This window comes from Heptranchias perlo, chromosome 13, assembly GCF_035084215.1.
Source record: "Heptranchias perlo isolate sHepPer1 chromosome 13, sHepPer1.hap1, whole genome shotgun sequence".
NCBI lineage: Eukaryota > Metazoa > Chordata > Chondrichthyes > Hexanchiformes > Hexanchidae > Heptranchias > Heptranchias perlo.
The window spans coordinates 72,880,636-72,897,778 of record NC_090337.1 but is presented as its reverse complement, the minus strand read 5'-3'; the positions used below and the strand labels follow the sequence as shown (position 1 = coordinate 72,897,778).

Below are 17,143 nucleotides of genomic sequence, written 5' to 3'. Positions count from 1 at the left end.
GTCTTTTCTTCTATTTCTGCTCTCACTAGCACGTGGCACTGGGAGTAATCCTGAGATTACTACCTTAGAGGTCCTGCTTTTTAATTTATTTCCCAACTCCCTATTTTTTGCTTGTAGGACCTCATCCCCTTTTTTACCGATGTCATTGGTACTGATATGGACCACGACCTCTGGCTGTTCCTCCCCATTCAGAATGTCCTGCAGCTGCTCCGTGACATCCTTGACCCTAGCACCAGGGAGGCAACATACCATCCTGGAGTCACGTCTGCGGCCGCAGAAACACCTATCTGTTCCCCTTACGATGGAATCCCCTATCACTATTGCTCTCCCATTCTTTTTCCTTCCCTCCTGTGCAGCTGAGTCACTCGTGGTGCCACGGTCTTGGCTCTTGCTGTATTTCCCTGAAAAGCCATCTCCCCCAACAATATCCAAAGCGGAATATCTGTTTGAGAGGGAGATGGCCCCAGGGGACTCCTGCTCTACCTGCCCAGTCCTTTACTCTGCCTGGCGAGCACACATTTCCTTTCTACCCTGCATAATCTTTACCTGCGGTGTGACCACCTCACTGAACGTGCTATCCACGATAGTCTCAGCATCGCGGATGCTCCACAGTGAATCCACCCGCAGCTCCAGCTCCAAAATGCGGTTAGCCAGTAGCTGCAGCTGGACACACTTCCTGCACACATGGTCGCCAGGGACACCAGTAGTGTCCATGGCTTCCCACATAGTGCAGGAGGAGCATATCATTTCTGTGATTCAGTGCCTTGCACTACGATAGCTGCTGACTCTCCTTTCAGGAAAATATTTGACAAAGTCAGCAGCCAGCAGCAGCAGAGTGCAAACAGAAACAGAAGCCACAGTTTGTGAAACCCAATTCCCAACTGACTGCCGTTCCGCAGGCTTCAAACTCGCTGAAGTTTATGCGAGATCAGAATGTTGTGCTGTAATATTTAGAAAGGTCCAGAATCCCACAAGGACTTTGCTTATTGTCGAAATGTTGAATGTTTTCAGCAATATCAACATCATCATACCTTAAATACTAATCCAATGGGAGCACTTATGACAAGACCTTAGAATCCAAGCATTACAATGTAATGATGTAGAAAGCTGTGAAACATTGCGCATTTCTTGGATCTTGTGCGATTTCACTTTGTCCGTGAGGACTTGTGTCAGATGGCATGAATTTAATGAAGATACTCATAGCGTCAAATGAGCGCGCTGTTGTCGATGCCATTTATTCAACATATAACCGAATTTCCTATTCCCTAAAAAATAATTTGGGATGAAGTTCCGTGTGGGTTTTTCCTGATCATCCACCGTAACCTTGGAGGAAGAGCCACGGAAACTCTAGTAAACCGGCATAAGCGCCTGGCACCATTTTATTTCCCAATATTACAATTGAGGTGTTGAATACTTGTAACTGGAGCTTTGCTGTCGGGTTTGTGGCATCACCTGAACCCTTCGATTGGATTAGTGCTTTGTGGTGATAGTCATCAGTGTCTCCACATCTCCCAGAAATGACCCACTACAGCAGCATTAATGTGCAAAGCATAAACTATACAAACATCATTTATTTTTTTCTTTCAGAGATGTATACATGAATTAAGAATTATGCTGTTTATAAATTTCTCTCATTTTACACAATAATTATCAGCATCAGAAATTTACACAAAAGGGAATTTGAGAGCTATGAACAATGCCGACTTTGAAAGCTGCATTGACTCTTAGACATGACAAGGGTTGTGCTTTGATTAACTGTGTGAGCTATGCTATTGATTTCCTGCTCTTTCAGCATTTGTAGCCCCCTCATTGTCTGTCTGGGACAATTCAACAGAATTAACACACTTGCCACAAACTCTCGAAAATACCACAAAAGATTAAAGTTGACAGAAGTCCCTGACATCAGAATGATTTTTATAATTATTCCTCCTGCACTTTAATGAGACAGAGCTCTTGGAAAAATGCGAAAAGTTAGATTTACAATTGAGAAGTTGCACAGGTAATGTCACAACACAGGTAGAGATCGCAGACTCCAAACCAGAATGATCCAAATTAAATGCAGTCTCCTGTGGTTTAAACAGTATTTACAAGTTACATTAGGAAAAAGAGGGTGGTCAGGAGCAGTGTTGGCCCCTTAAAAACTGAAAGTGGGGTTATTGTCATTGACAATGGGGAAATGGCGGACATGTTGAACAATTACTTTGCGTCAGTATTTACAGTACAAAAAGAGGATAGCATGCCGGAAATCCCAAGAAAACTTATATTGAATTGAGGACAGGGACACGATAAAATTAATATACGTAAAGCAACAGTAATGAAGAAAATAATAGCACTAAAGAGTGACAAATCCCCAGGACCAGATGGTTTCCATCCCAGGGTTTTAAAGGAAGTAGGTGAGCACATTGCAGATGCCCTAACTATAATCTTTCAAAGTCCTCTAGATTCAGGAACTGTCCCTCTAGATTGGAAAATTGCACATGTCACTCTGCTTTTTAAGAAAGGAGAGAGAGGGAAACCGGGGAATTATAGACCAGTTAGCCTAACATCTGTTGTGGGGAAAATGCTGGAGTCTATAATTAAGGATAGGGTGACTGAACACCTCGAGAATTTTCAGTTCATCAGAGAGAGCCAGCATGGATTTGTGAAAGGTAGGTCGTGCCTGACAAACCTGATTGAATTTTTTGAAGAGGTGACTAAAGTAGTGGACAGGGGAATAACAATGGATGTTATTTATATGGACTTCCAGAAAGCATTTGATAAGGTCCCACATAAGAGACTGTTAGCTAAGATAGAAGCCCATGGAATCGAGGGAAAAGTACGGATTTGGTTAGGAAGTTGGCTGAGCGAAAGGCGACAGAGAGTAGGGATAATGTGTAGGTACTCACATTGGCAGGATGTGACTAGTGGAGTCCTGCAGGGATCTGTCTTGGGGCCTCAATTATTCACAATATTTATTAACGACTTAGATGAAGGCATAGAAAGTCTCATATCTAAGTTTGCTGATGACACAAAGATTGGTGGCATTGTAAGCAGTGTAGATGAAAACATAAAATTACAAAGCGATACTGATAGATTAGGTGAATGGGCAAAACTTTGGCAGATGGAATTCAATGTAGATAAATGTGAGGTCATCCACTTTGGATCAAAAAAGGATAGGACAGGGTACTTTCTAAATGGTAAAAAGTTAAAAACGGTGGCTGTCCAAAGGGACCGAGGGGTACAGGTACATAGATCATTGAAGTGTCATGAACAGGTGCAGAAAATAATCAAGAAGGCTAATGGAATTTCTGCCTTTATATCTAGAGGACTGGAGTACAAGGGGGCAGAAATTATGCTGCAGCTATACAAAACCCTGGTTAGACCACACCTGGAGTACTGTGAGCAGTTCTGGGCACCGCACCTTCGGAAGGACATATTGGCCTTGGAGGGAGTGCAGTGTAGGTTTACTAGAATGATACCCGGACTTCAAGGGTTAAGTTACGAGGAGAGATTACACAAATTGAGGTCGTATTTTCTGGAGTTTCGAAGGTTAAGGGCTGATCTGAACGAAGTTTATAAGATATTAAGGGGAACAGATAGGGTGGATAGGGAGAAACTATTTCCGCTGGTTGGGAGTAGGGGGCACAGTCTAAAAATTAGAGCCAGACCTTTCAGGAGCGAGATTAGAAAACATTTCTACACACAAAGGGTGGTAGAAGTTTGGAACTCTCTTCTGCAAACGGCAATTGATACTAGCTCAATTGCTAAATTTAAATCTGAGATAGATAGCTTTTTGGCAACCAAAGGTATTAAGGGATATGGGCCAAAGGCAGGTATATGGAGTTAGATCACAGATCAGCCATGATCTTATCAAATGGCGGAGCAGGCACGAGGGGCTGAATGGCCTACTCCTGTTCCTATGTTCCTAAGCTGTCCTGATTCCTTTCAGCTCTTTGGGTAGTGCTCAATTACCTGCCAGGGTCATGCGCTGCAATTTATTTCAAACTACAGGATGTCTATATTTAATATTCAAACCACCCTGATTCAAACTTCCCATTCCATGTTCCGCATCAACTCAAAGGGTCAAGTGGTGGCATTTTGCATCTTTAGTGTGCTGTAAATGTGAATTTACATTTTCAGTATAATCCAGGGCTCATGGCCTGTAGCAATTAGACCCTCTTAATGCGCTTTCCGATACTTTATCAGAAACATTTTCAAAAAGTCTCTGATCAGTTCAGTGTGTCGGTCCTTACACATTGCAATATTAAGCACAGATGGCACAGCATTATAAATTGCAGATCTGAGTGGACTGAGCACAGCATTACACTGGCAGTGCTGTCCAATAGTGAGAGGAGGACACATCGAACTATATGCATGGCCCTACATGTGATGAGTTACCTGAATGTCTTACAGATGTAAGAGGGGCCTTGGAAACACTAATAGGATAAAGGAGCAATCTGTGGTTTTATTCATTAACAGTGCAGCATCTTTTAACGATTACATTCATAAGAAACAGAAGACACAGCAACATGTAGACACAGCCTCATCAATGAGCCTCTTTCACCACTTCAGGATGAATTAAAGCAAATAATCCTTTTGCTTTCCTTCTGTACAATTACAGAAAATACCCACAGAACTAACAATACATACATACAGACACCGAAACTGAAAATGTTGTACTTCACTTCCTAACACAGTTACGACTCGACACAAACTTCTGCTTCTCTTGTTCATTTACCTGTGCCCAGATATTTTTCTCATATACCACATTCTCCTGTTTAAATCAAAGACTACAAAATAAAGCAACTGGTAGATTTTGCCGTATTACACATATTGTGTTGGTTGGGTAAGATGTTACTGCCTCTCTCACTTTAAACAGGCCTGTTACCACAGTTAAGCTAACTAACTATTCTTTAGTTTGGAGAAGTCCTTTCCATAGAGTAGAGTTCTTTATGGAAAGCTTCTCTCCTGCACTTATTCATTTCCACACCCTGGATGTAGTTGTAAATGTTTTTTTTCCCACATTGCTGAGCATCTTGATAAGATCAAGCTTCTCAGAAATGCACCAATATCCAATCTAACACATTATTCTTCCTGGATTCACTTAGACCAGTGATATGACTGAACACCCCAACAGCTTACTGTATGAAAGCTGTTCTTCAGCCTTGAATGCAAGGATTGCATGGTTTGTGTGCTTGATCCCAGAGGGAACACTGTAACATGCACTGTTTGCATTTCATCCTTGTGACTGAGACACATTGTTGGAATGGGCTATTTCCACATCTACAGCATTACATTTAAAGAAACCCAAATGTTCTTTTCTTTCTTGAGGGCTCTTCACACTGCTTCAGTTGTTGTCATTCCATGTTGACATTTTAACCATTTGAATTCTGAGTTAATCTACGCTCTGTACAGATCTGGCAACTGAGGTCCTGCTGAAAGTAAATGATGCAGATACAAAAAGATGGCTTATTTGTAGACTGGCCAATTGAGTAAGGTGGCATCATGTCAGTTCCTTTCGAAAATCTTCTGTGCGACTTTATACTGGTCCCGCATTCTTCCCACCAACTATACTTACACTCATCCTTTTCACTTTCCAACCAATAATCAATAAAAGCAATACACCAAGGACCTTGTACCCAACTTGTAACCCCAAGTACCTGCGGAACATTAAAATAATGATATAATTTCATCTTTTGTTAGTTTATCTTCACAGAAGTACAAAAGCAGCTCATGATGAGGAGGTAATTCTTTACATAGATGTTTTAAATATTTAAAAAATCTTAATACTGCACTTGCAGTCTACAAAACCTTACTTCCTGTTGCCATGTTTTTGTCACATCTTGGTGTCAACTTTTTTCCATTATGAATTCCTACATCCAAATTATAATGGAAACTGCCTGTGTAAATTTGTCACACTGTAGTTACATTCGCCCTGAAGTGGAGGTGCTGTAGTACCTCAGTTTTGTGTCTCTCCACCCCTCAGCCTGTATTTACACAACTTCCTATACTCCAACTCTACTCCGCTTCCCAAATTACCATACAATTTGCTATTTAATACTTCGATTTTACATTATTATTCATAGTTATATACCATTAAGAAGAGAATATATGACTTTAACATGGAGTAACAACTGGACAGGAGTGTTATTTTCTCTAATACTTGTGTAAAGTGTTTCAGCGGAGTTTGTTGTGAGAGTTTGGTAATAGTAGTAGTTCAGGCTAATACTAAGGCCACATTTCAGGATTGCAGACTATACCACCTAGGACTGGGAACGTAATATCCCCGGTTATAACATTTCCAGCAGATATAGGGAGGGGAAAAAGGGGGTGGGTGGCAGTGTTAGTGAAGGATTCAATCAGAGTCCTACAACATGATGATGTGTCAGGGAGTTGCTTTAAGACTGAATCCATATGGATAGAGTTAACAAATACGTTTCAGGCCCAACGAGGAAGGAGGCATTGCTGGACTTGGTTCGAGGGAATGAGGTGGGCCAAGTGGAGCAAGTGTCAGTGGGGGAGTATTTAGGGAGCAGCGATCATAGTATCATACGGTTTACAATAGCTATGGAAAAGGACATGGACCACTCCAAAGTAAAAATACTTAATTGGAGGAGGGACGATTTCAATGGGATGAGAGCAGATCTGGCCCGGGTAAATTAGAATCAAAGATTGGCAGGCAAAACTGTAATTGAACAGTTGTCGGCCTTTAAAGAGGATTGGTTCGGGTACAGGCGAGGTACATTCCCACGAGAAAGGACAATTCTTGCAGAAAGGCAGGGCAAATAAAGCCAGAGCTCCCTGGATGACAAAGGAGATAGAGAGTAAGATGAAATAGAAAAAAGGGACGTATGACAGATGTCAGGTTGATAATAGAGGGGAAGTGAAAAAGGAAATAAGAGGGTCAGAGAGAGAGTATGAGAATAGACTGTCGGCCAACATAAAAGGGAATCCAAAAGTCTTCTACAGGCATGTAAACAGTAAACGGGTAGTAAGAGGAGGGGTGGGACCGATTAGGGACCAAAAAGGAGATCTACTCATGGAGGCAGAGGGGATGGCTGAGGTACTAAATGAGTACTTTGCAACTGTCTTTACCAAGGAAGAAGATGCTGCCAAAGTCACAGTAAAAGAGGAGGTAGTTGAGAGACTGGATAGGCTAAAAATTGATAAAGAGGAGGTGCTAGAAAGGCTGGCTGTACTTAAAGTAGATAAGTCACCTTGTCCGGAAGGGATGCATCCTAGGTTGCTGAGGGAAGTAAGGGTGGAAATTGCGGAGGTACTGGCCTCAATCTTCCAAACATCCTTGGATATGGTGGTGCCAGAGGACTGGAGAATTGCAAATGTTACACCCTTGTTCAAAAAAGGGTGTAAGGATAAACCCAGCAACTACAGGCCAGTCAGTTTAACCTCAGTGGTGGGGAAACTTTTAGAAACGATAATCTGGGACAGAATTAACAGTCACTTGGACGAGGGTGGATTGATTAGGGAAAGCCAGCACGGATTTGTTAAGGGTAAATCATGTTTAACTAATCTGAGAATTTTTTGATGAGGTAACAGAGAGGGTTGATGTGAGCAATGCAGTTGATGTCTGTGGAATTTGCTGCCCCAGGAAGCTGTGGAAGCTACATCATTAAATAAATTTAAAACAGAAATAGACAGTTTCCTAGAAGTAAAGGGAATTAGGGGTTACGGGGAGCGGGCAGGAAATTGGACATGGAGCTGAGTTCGGATCGGTCAAGGCCCTGTGGGTGGCGGAGAGGGCCCAGGGGCTGAGTGGCCGGGTCCTGTTCCTACTTCTTGTATTCTTTAGATTTGAGGTTAGGATCAGATCAGCCATGATCTTATTGAATGGTGGAGCAGGCTCGAGGGGCCGATTGGCCTACTCCTGCTCCTATTTCTTATGTTCTTATGTTCTTATATGGACTTTCAAAAGGCGTTTGATAAAGTGCCGCACGGTAGGCTTATCATCAAGATTGTGGCCCATGGAATAAAGGGGGCAGTAGCAACATGGATACAGAATTGGCTAAGGGACAGGAAACAGAGAGTAGTGGTGAATGGTTGTTTTTCGGACTGGAGGGAGGTGTACAGTGGTGTTCTCCAGGGGTCGGTACTGGGACCACTGCTTTTCTTGATATATATTAATGACTTGGACTTGGGGGTACAGGGCACAGTTTCAAAATTTGCAGATGACACAAAACTGAGAAGGGTAGTAAACAGTGAGGAGGATAGTGATAGACTTCAAGAGGATATAGACAGGCTGGTGGAATGGGCAGACACGTTGCAGATGAAATTTAACACAGAAAAATGCGAAGTGATACATTTCGGTAGGAAGAACGAGGAGAGGCAATATAAACTAGAGGGCACAACACTAAAAGGGGTACAGGAACAGAGAGATCTGGGGGTATATGTGCACAAATCTTTGAAGGTGGCAGGGCAGGTTGAGAAAGTGGTTAAAAAAGCATACAGGATCCTGGGCTTTATAAATAGAGGCATAGAGTACAAAAGTATGGAAGTCATGATGAACCTTTAGAAAACACTAGTTCGGCCACAACTGGAGTATTGTGTCCAATTCAGGAAAGACATGAGGCCTTGGAGAGGGTGCAGAAGAGATTTATTAGAATGATTCCAGGGATGAGGGACTTCAGTTACGTGGATAGACTGGAGAAGCTGGGGTTGTTCTCCTTGGAACAGTGAAGGTTGAGAGGAGATTTGATAGAGGTGTTCAAAATCATGAAGGGTCTAGACAGAGTCCATAGAGAGAAACTGTTCCCATTGGCAGAAGGGTCGAGAACCAGAGGACATAGATTTAAAGTGATTGGCAAAAGAACCAAAGGCGACACGAGGAAAAACTTTTTTACACAGCGAGTGGTTAGGATCTGGAATGCACTGCCTGAGGGGGTGGTGGAGGCAGATTCAATCATGGCCTTCAAAAGGAAACTGGATAAATGCTTGAAAGGAAAAAAATTGCAGGGCTACAGGGATAGGGCGGGGGAGTGGGACTAACTGGATTGCTCTTGCATAGAGCCGGCACGGACTCGATGGGCCGAATGACCTCCTGCCATGCTGTAACCTTTCTATGATTCTGTAGTTTTAACATATCTGGAGTAAAATTACACCATGTACAAGATACTTAATACACTATCTGTACTGTGAGTTTTGATTGTAATTGAAGTTTAAATTTCAGCATTCTTTAAAGAAACACTGCAGTGTCCACTACTCCAATTTAAAAGATAAAATTACAACATACCGGTTTCGCAACAGGTCGTTGTCATAGTAACTGCACGCTCCTCTCTTTCCATTGCACATGTTACTCCACCTAATGCAAGTTGAATCAATGACTGCACCAAACAAAGCTGGAGCTGGTAACCATGCTGCAGTCAGGAGGAGAAAGCAGATCAGAAAAATAAGCAGCACACCTCTCACACCTACACCATCACCCTTTTATACTCACATGTTCAGGCCTGTTCTCATTGTGGAATAAAAGAAAAAGTTTCTGGCCACTGGTGTCAAAGTCAGGCTCATGATTTTATTGCAAATCTGATCCCAGCTGCCAGATGTCAAAGGGCCAAGTTTCTAACCTATGACCACATTTGCTTCTGTGCCAATATTTGTTTCTATTTTTAGAGCCATCAGCCTTTTGCGTTGCTGCCCTCTTTAATGAACTTTGAGAACCCTATTGGTGAAAGGTTAACTGAGGCCCTAAATGCTATCAGATTACAAGTAACCATTTTTGCGATAAGAGAAAAGTCTTCTGTTCAACCCCCAGATTGTGTTGCATTTCTCAATGGGCAGTGTTCCTCAGTGACTTGTACTCACCAATCACCCTCATCAACAGAAACTGGATACCGATTGCAAATGATTTTTCTTCTTGTCTCACCGCTCTGTGGAAAATAAAACAAACACAAGAACACTTTAGTCATATTCATATATAACACTGTACGATCACAGCCTGTGACTGCGGAATCACCTCGAGGTGAAGGTCAGTCTCAGCCTATCTCTAATGTGGTGACCACAGCTCTCTTTACATTCACTGGAATATTTTCCTCTAAAACATTCTCTCTATCCAGGGAGTTGAAACTTTTACTCCACATTAAGATTTGCTCTGTAAGGTGTTTCTTTTTCTCTTAAACAGTGTGGAAAATTTTGTTCTCCCTAATGTGGGAGATGTGCAGATAAACTCATCTGCTCAACCAATCTTTGTTCAAAATACCTTCAGAATGCACCTTTTGTAAATGTCTTTCTCTTTTTCTGACTCTTACTGCTGTCTGCTCCCATGTTCCCATGGAAACACGATGTGGCCAATCTCTAATTTGAGCTTAGGCAGTGAACGTTCCCCCTGGTTTTTTGGGTTACCAGCCCACCTGGATTGTCCTGGAGCCTCCTGGAATTAAAGATTAATCTCCCAGACACTCCTGCCAGCAGCCCAGGAGAAAAATCATGGGGGTTTACCTTCTCCCAATTCACTCCATCTGGATTCATAGTAGCAGGGCTGCAAAGTGCACAGAATGGAATGCTCCGGTAAAACCATGTGATGATAGAGCAGTTTCTGGAGCATAGAGGCTTGTGGGTACTGTAGCCACTATCATTGATTAATTGCTGCAAGGATTAACGTGTTAGGTGACCAATGGTGGGAGTGTGGGGGCAGGGCAGTTGGAGGCAGGAGGTCATGTTTTTTTTGTTCACGGGATGTGGGCGTCACTGGCAAGGCCGGCATTTATTGCCCATCCTTAATTGCCCTTGAGAAGGTCGAGGGTTTGGGAGGTGCTGTCGAAGAAGCCTTGGAAAGTTCCTGCAGTGCATCCTGTGGATGGTACACACTGCAGCCACTGTGCACCAGTGGTGAAGGGAGTGAATGTTTAGGGTGGTGGATGGGGTGCCAATCAAGCGAGCTGCTTTGTCTTGGATGGTGTCGAGCTTCTTGAGTGTTGCTGGAGCTGCACTCATCCAGGCAAGTGGAGAGTATTTCATCACACTCCTGACTTGTGCCTTGTAGATGGTGGAAAGGCTTTGGGGAGTCAGGAGGTGAGTCACTCGCCGCAGAATAGCCAGCCTCTGACCTACTCTTGTAGCCACAGTATTTACGTGGCTGGTCCAGTTAAGTTTCTGGTCAATGGTGACCCCCAGGATGTTGATGCTGGGGGATTCGGCGATGGTAATGCCGTTGAATGTCAAGGGGAGGTGGTTAGACTCTCTCTTGTTGGAGATGGTCATTGCCTGGCACTTGTCTGATGCGAATGTTACTTGCCACTTATGAGCCCAAGCCTGGATGTTGTCCAGGTCTTGCTGCATGCGGGCATGGACTGCTTCATTATCTGAGGGTTTGCGAATGGAACTGAACACTGTGCAGTCATCAGCGAACATCCCCATTTCTGACCTTATGATGGAGGGAAGGTCATTGATGAAGCAGCTGAAGATGGTTGGGCCGAGGACACTGCCCTGAGGAACTCCTGCAGCAATGTCCTGGGACTGAGATAATTGGCCTCCAACAACCACTACCATCTTCCTTTGTGCTAGGTATGACTCCAGCCACTGGAGAGTTTTCCCCCTGATTCCCATTGACTTCAATTTTACTAGGGCTCCTTGGTGCCACACTCAGTCAAATGCTGCTTTGATGTCACCTCACCTCTGGAATTCAGCTCTTTTGTCCATGTTTGGACCAAGGCTGTAATGGGGTATGGAGCCGAGTGGTCCTGGCGGAACCCAAACTGAGCATCGGTGAGCAGGTTATTGGTGAGTAAGTGCCGCTTGATAGCACTGTCGACGACACCTTCCATCACTTTGCTGATGATTGAGAGTAGACTGATGGGGCGGTAATTGGCTGGATTGGATTTGTCCTGCTTTTTGTGGACAGGACATACCTGGGCAATTTTCCACATTGTCGGGTATATGCCAGTGTTGTAGCTGGACTGGAACAGCTTTGCTCGAGGCGCAGCTAGTTCTGGAGCACAAGTCTTCAGCACTACAGCCGGGATGTTGTCGGGGCCCATAGCCTTTGCTGTATCCAGTGAACTCAGCCGTTTCTTGATATCATGTGGGGTGAATCGAATTGGCTGAAGACTGGCTTCCGTGATGGTGGGGATATCGGGAGGAGGCCGAGATGGATCATCCACTCGGCACTTCTGGCTGAAGATGGTTGCAAACGCTTCAGCCTTGTCTTTTGCACTCACGTGCTGGACTGCGCCATCATTGAGGATGGGGATGTTTACAGAGCCTCCTCCTCCTGTTAGTTGTTTAATTGTCCACCACCATTCACGACTGGATGTGGCAGGACTGCAGAGCTTTGATCTGATTCGTTGGTTGTGGAATCGCTTAGCTCTATCGATAGCATGTTGCTTCTGCTGTTTGGCATGCATGTAGTCCTGAGTTGTAGCTTCACCAGGTTGGCACCTCATTTTTAGGTATGCCTGGTGCTGCTCCTGGCATGCTCTTCCACACTCCTGATTGAACCAGGGTTGATCCCCTGGCTTGTTGGTAATGGTAGAGTGAGGAATATGCCAGGCCATGAGGTTACAGATTGTGCTGGAATACAATTCTGCTGCTGCTGATGGCCCACAGCGCCTCATGGATGCCCAGTTTTGAGCTGCTAGATCTGTTCTGAATCTATCCCATTTAGCACGGTGGTAGTGCTACACAACACGTAGGATGGTGTCCTCAGTGCAAAGACGGGACTTCGTCTCCACGAGGACTGTGCGGAGGTCACTCCTACCAATACTGTCATGGACTGAGTTGTGCTCCTATCCACCGAGGGAACGTTTCTGGAATATTTTTAATCACTGATTAAAACAAAGGTGAACTTTCGAGAGGTACGGATTGACAGAAGAAGCCTTAAAATAAACAGAAGTAAAATTGGACTCTGAACTATATTTTCTTCAGCTACATAAATTGGTTCAGTTGGGCTGGGTGAGAAGCCATGGTTTTCATTAACCGTTCACCAGTGTTGAATTGTGGGTTGATATATTAATATTTTGGGGAATTCTGCAAAGATGCAGCAACAGATCTCATCACAATTAACTCACCTTCCTTCTGAACAATAATCCATTCATTCTAATTCAAAGAAGGTGACTAAAAGCTTGGTGGAAGAGGTAGGATTTAAGGAGGAGAGAGAGGACATGAGGGAAACCTCAGCCAAAGCTCCAAACACTTACCGCAGTACCATCATGTAGAGAGGATTGTGGGTAAGGCAGGCTATCAGTCCGACAAAAGAGATGTGAAAGATCACTGAGAGGAGCAGGTGAGAACAGCTGACTATACAGTTCCCAGGGCGAGCATAGTCCTCATTGTTAGATGTCTGAATGCAACTACAGTTGTTGTAGGTCTGGATAAACAGGAACAAGGGCAATGACATGAGTAGATCCTGAAGAAACCCTTGTACATAAAGACTGGCCAATGTGCCATTTGTATCACACTCTTGTTTAAATAACAATGGTTAAACTTCAAAATATCATTCAGGACTTCCTGTGCATATGATTAGACTGTTTAATGCAGGTTCGTTCCTTCTTATTTAACGATAGGACCATAACACGTTTACAACTAAAATACAGACACATCCAGGCATGATGGGCCAAATGACTTCCTTCAGTGCTGTATCATTCTACGATTCATATTTATTATATTATATCTAACAATTGTTGTCAGAAGTTGACTCCCTGAACTGGAAACGGTGACCTGCAGTTCCAGCAGTGGCCGGTGTTTATAATGCACAGGGTTCATGTGTATTACATTCACTGATTCCCTTGTGAGCCCAAGGTGGAATACTTCACACAACTGGAGCAAACAATGGTTTGGTTTTACCCGAGGACTGACATTAATCTAGTTTAACAAAAACAAAACTCTTTGTGCCAGTGTAAGGAAGGCAAAAGTTATGCTTTTAAAAACTATATGTAAGGTCACAGGAGATAAATTAAAATTATTTCCTTGATCAAAGGAAGCATTTCTATAAATAGCACGACATCCAATCTGACCCTTTTCACTGTACTATCCATAACACCTTCTTTAACTACTTTTCACTGTTAAAATGCACTCTTTGGGGAGAAGCCCCGATTTGAACAGCAGAGATAGGGGGGCAGAAATGGGTGGTGGGAAATCTGGCTATTTCTTGCCTGGAGATAGATAACCTAATGGACTCTTCCCAACGGCAGAAACTAACAGCAGGATATGCTGACACATCACCTTATCCTGAACGCAATAATGCCTGCAGAAATGAGCAGACATTGTGTCCTGGAAGGATGTTCCAATATAAGAGAGGCTTACCTAAACATCTTCAGCTTGCCCCCAGGATCTTCCCCTTTGATTCTCTGCTCCATGGGGAATGGGTCAGGCCACAGCTCCATGCTTAACGCTGGGGCAACCAGCAAGCACTCGTTCTGGAGACTTGCAGGAGGCTGACAGCCCCTCCCTTTCTCACCTGCAGAGCTCTGATGGGCCTGCACCTATTGTAGGCCCAGGCCTCCACCACCACCTTCTGAAGGGTAATTAGGGATGGGCAATAAATGCTGGCCTTGCCAGCGACGCCCACATCCCAAGAACAAATAAAAAAAAAACTCCATCCCCACCCCGAGAGAGCTGGGGAAATCCTGGGGCTGCGTAAAAGGGGCAAAGACTGAGCAGCCCAGTTCTTCGCTGCTTCTTCCTGAACTTAGCGCCATGGGAAATGTGCATTCCCAGGGGGAAAATTCAGGATAATGGGCCCTTCTGAGTCCGTTCGCTACTGTACTAGTCTGTTTTCTACCCTAGAAGAAAGAAACTCAGGTCTTGCTTGTGGTTTGTGAATGTTGTCCTTGTGTTTTTCATTCCTGCTGTCGCAACACTGCCTTGTGTTTATACAGAAACCTTCAACATAAAGATCTGTCCCAATGAACCTCATAACTAGTGATAAAGAAAAGAGCTACCAAGCCAGGAAAGAAGATCCAACAATTGGTTACATAGGTGTGTCTTGTGGAGGTTTCTAAAAGTAAAGAGAGAAGTAAACACAGTTGTTTCAAAGCTTAAACTACAGCATCGGTTCCTGAGAATTCACCACAGTATCTGTTCCTCTGCCTGCACGTATTGGGATGGGCAGAGAATAAATTGGGACAACGTGGAGGAAGTAGAAATTGGTTTCTTTAAATCTCAGAAACACTTACCAGAATGCTCCGTGTGGAATAGTTGAAGAGGGAGTGAGTGCAGCCAGCTTGGCACGGTGAGATATATTCGACAGCATCAGCTCCACAAACCGGGTTGAAAGTGTAATCAAAGCAGAAACACTGAGCATTACATTCAGCCTTGTGATCCAGTGAAGAGGAGCTGCCAAGATCCAGAAATTACACAAGCATATCAAAGTAAATTTTACCTCACTTCAAATAAAACCAACCCACACTGGATTTCACAAAGGCAGAAATTCCTGTCACTTACACATGGTGAAAAGGAGGTGATTTTTGGCCTTCTTCCTTTTTATAACAACTTTAATTCTGTTAAACCACAAAACATGACGTCAGATTTGAACCAAAGCTCCATGGACCATGTGCCACTGGTTAGACCCTGGCTGGTCGGAGCTATAGTGGTAGGGGATTCTATCGTAAGGGGAACAGACAGGCGTTTCTGTGGCCGTAAACGTGACTCCAGGATGGTTTGTTGCCTCCCTGGTGCCAGGGTCATGGATGTCACTGAGCGGCTACAGGGCATTCTCAAGGGGGAGGGTGAGCAGGCAGAGGTCGTGGTCCACATTGGGACCAACGACATAGGTAGGAAGGGAGATGAGGTCCTGCATCAAGAATTTAGGGAGCTAGGTAGCAGATTAAAGAGCGGGACCTCAAAGGTTGTAATCTCTGGATTACTCCCAGTGCCACGGGCTAGTGAGTATAGAAATAGGAGGATAGAACAGATGAATGCGTGGCTAAAGAGTTGGTGCAAGAGGGAGGGTTTCAGTTTCCTGGATCACTGGGCCTGCTTCTGGGGAAGGTGGGACTTGTACAAGTCGGACGGGTTGCACCTGAACCAGAGCGGGACAAATATCCTTGCGGGGAGGTTTGCTAGCACTGTTGGGGGGGGTTTAAACTAACTTGGCAGGGGGATGGGATACAGAGTGGAGCTACAATAGGGGGTGATGTGCAGCCAAATATAGAGAAAAAAACAAGTCAGCTTGGAAGACAGGGCAAATATGTAAGGGCAAGGCTGGATGGCATCTATTTTAATGCAAGGAGTCTTGCGAATAAGGTGGATGAACTGAAGGTGTTGATAAACACATGGGAGTATGATATTGTTGCTGTCACAGAGACATGGTTGAGGGAGGGGCAAGACTGGCAGCTCAATATTCCGGGGTATAGAATCTTCAGGCGAGACAGAGGGGGAGGTATAAGAGGAGGGGGGGTCGCAATATTAATTAAAGAATCAATTACTGCCATAAGGAGGGATGATATATTAGCAGGTTCCTCTAATGAGGCCATATGGGTGGAGCTTAAAAACTAAAAGGGGGCAAGCACTTTGATGGGAGTGTACTATAGGCCCCCAAACAGTCAGGGGGAGATAGAGGAACAGACATGTAGACAAATCTCAGAAAATTGTGCAAATAATAGGGTAATAATAGTGGGGGATTTCAACTTCCCCAATATTAACTGGGATACTCAGAGTGTAAAAGGCTTAGAGGGTACAAAATTCTTAACGTGCATCCAGGAGAGCTTTTTGAGCCAGCATGTAGAAAGTCCTACAAGAGAGGGGGCGGTACTGGACCTAATTCTAGGGAATGTGGCCGGCCAAGTGGAAGAAGTGCTAGTAGGTGAGCACTTTGGTGACAGTGACCATAATTCGGTGAGATTTAAGGTGGTCATGGAAAAGGACAGGGAGGGGCCGGAAATAAAGGTTCTAAATTGGGGGAAGGCCGATTTTAATAGGATAAGGCAGGATCTGGCCAAAATGGACTGGGATCAGCTGCTTGTAGGAAAATCCGCATCGGAGCAATGGGAGTCTTTCAGAAGGGAGATTGAGACCATACAATGGCAACATGTTCCCGTAAAGGTCAAGGGTGGTTCCAAGAACTCCAGGGAACCTTGGATGTCAGGGGATATACGAGAATGGATTAGGAAAAAAAGGATGTACAGTAAAGGGGAATGTACAGTATATGCGTATGTACAGTATAGGGGATGTACAGTATAGGGGAATGTACAGTATAGTGATCTACAGTATACGGGAT

General features: G+C 44.1%; 1 protein-coding gene across 2 annotated transcripts in view; it reads right to left on the bottom strand.

Annotated features, from left to right (window-relative positions):
• Window positions 1-1,553: 1,553 nt before the first annotated feature.
• The window catches only part of LOC137331699 (solute carrier organic anion transporter family member 2A1-like), a 323,160-nt gene continuing 307,570 nt past the window's right edge, over window positions 1,554-17,143 (bottom strand). For both annotated transcript variants that reach the window (XM_067995691.1, XM_067995692.1), the window contains 5 exons: window positions 15,102-15,261; window positions 13,125-13,294; window positions 9,796-9,860; window positions 9,227-9,350; window positions 1,554-5,639 (listed from right to left, as the gene is read on the bottom strand). In XM_067995691.1, coding sequence (XP_067851792.1) covers window positions 5,519-5,639; window positions 9,227-9,350; window positions 9,796-9,860; window positions 13,125-13,294; window positions 15,102-15,261 — 640 coding nt within the window. In that variant the 3' untranslated portion in view covers window positions 1,554-5,518. The remainder of the gene's footprint in view (window positions 5,640-9,226; window positions 9,351-9,795; window positions 9,861-13,124; window positions 13,295-15,101; window positions 15,262-17,143) is intronic.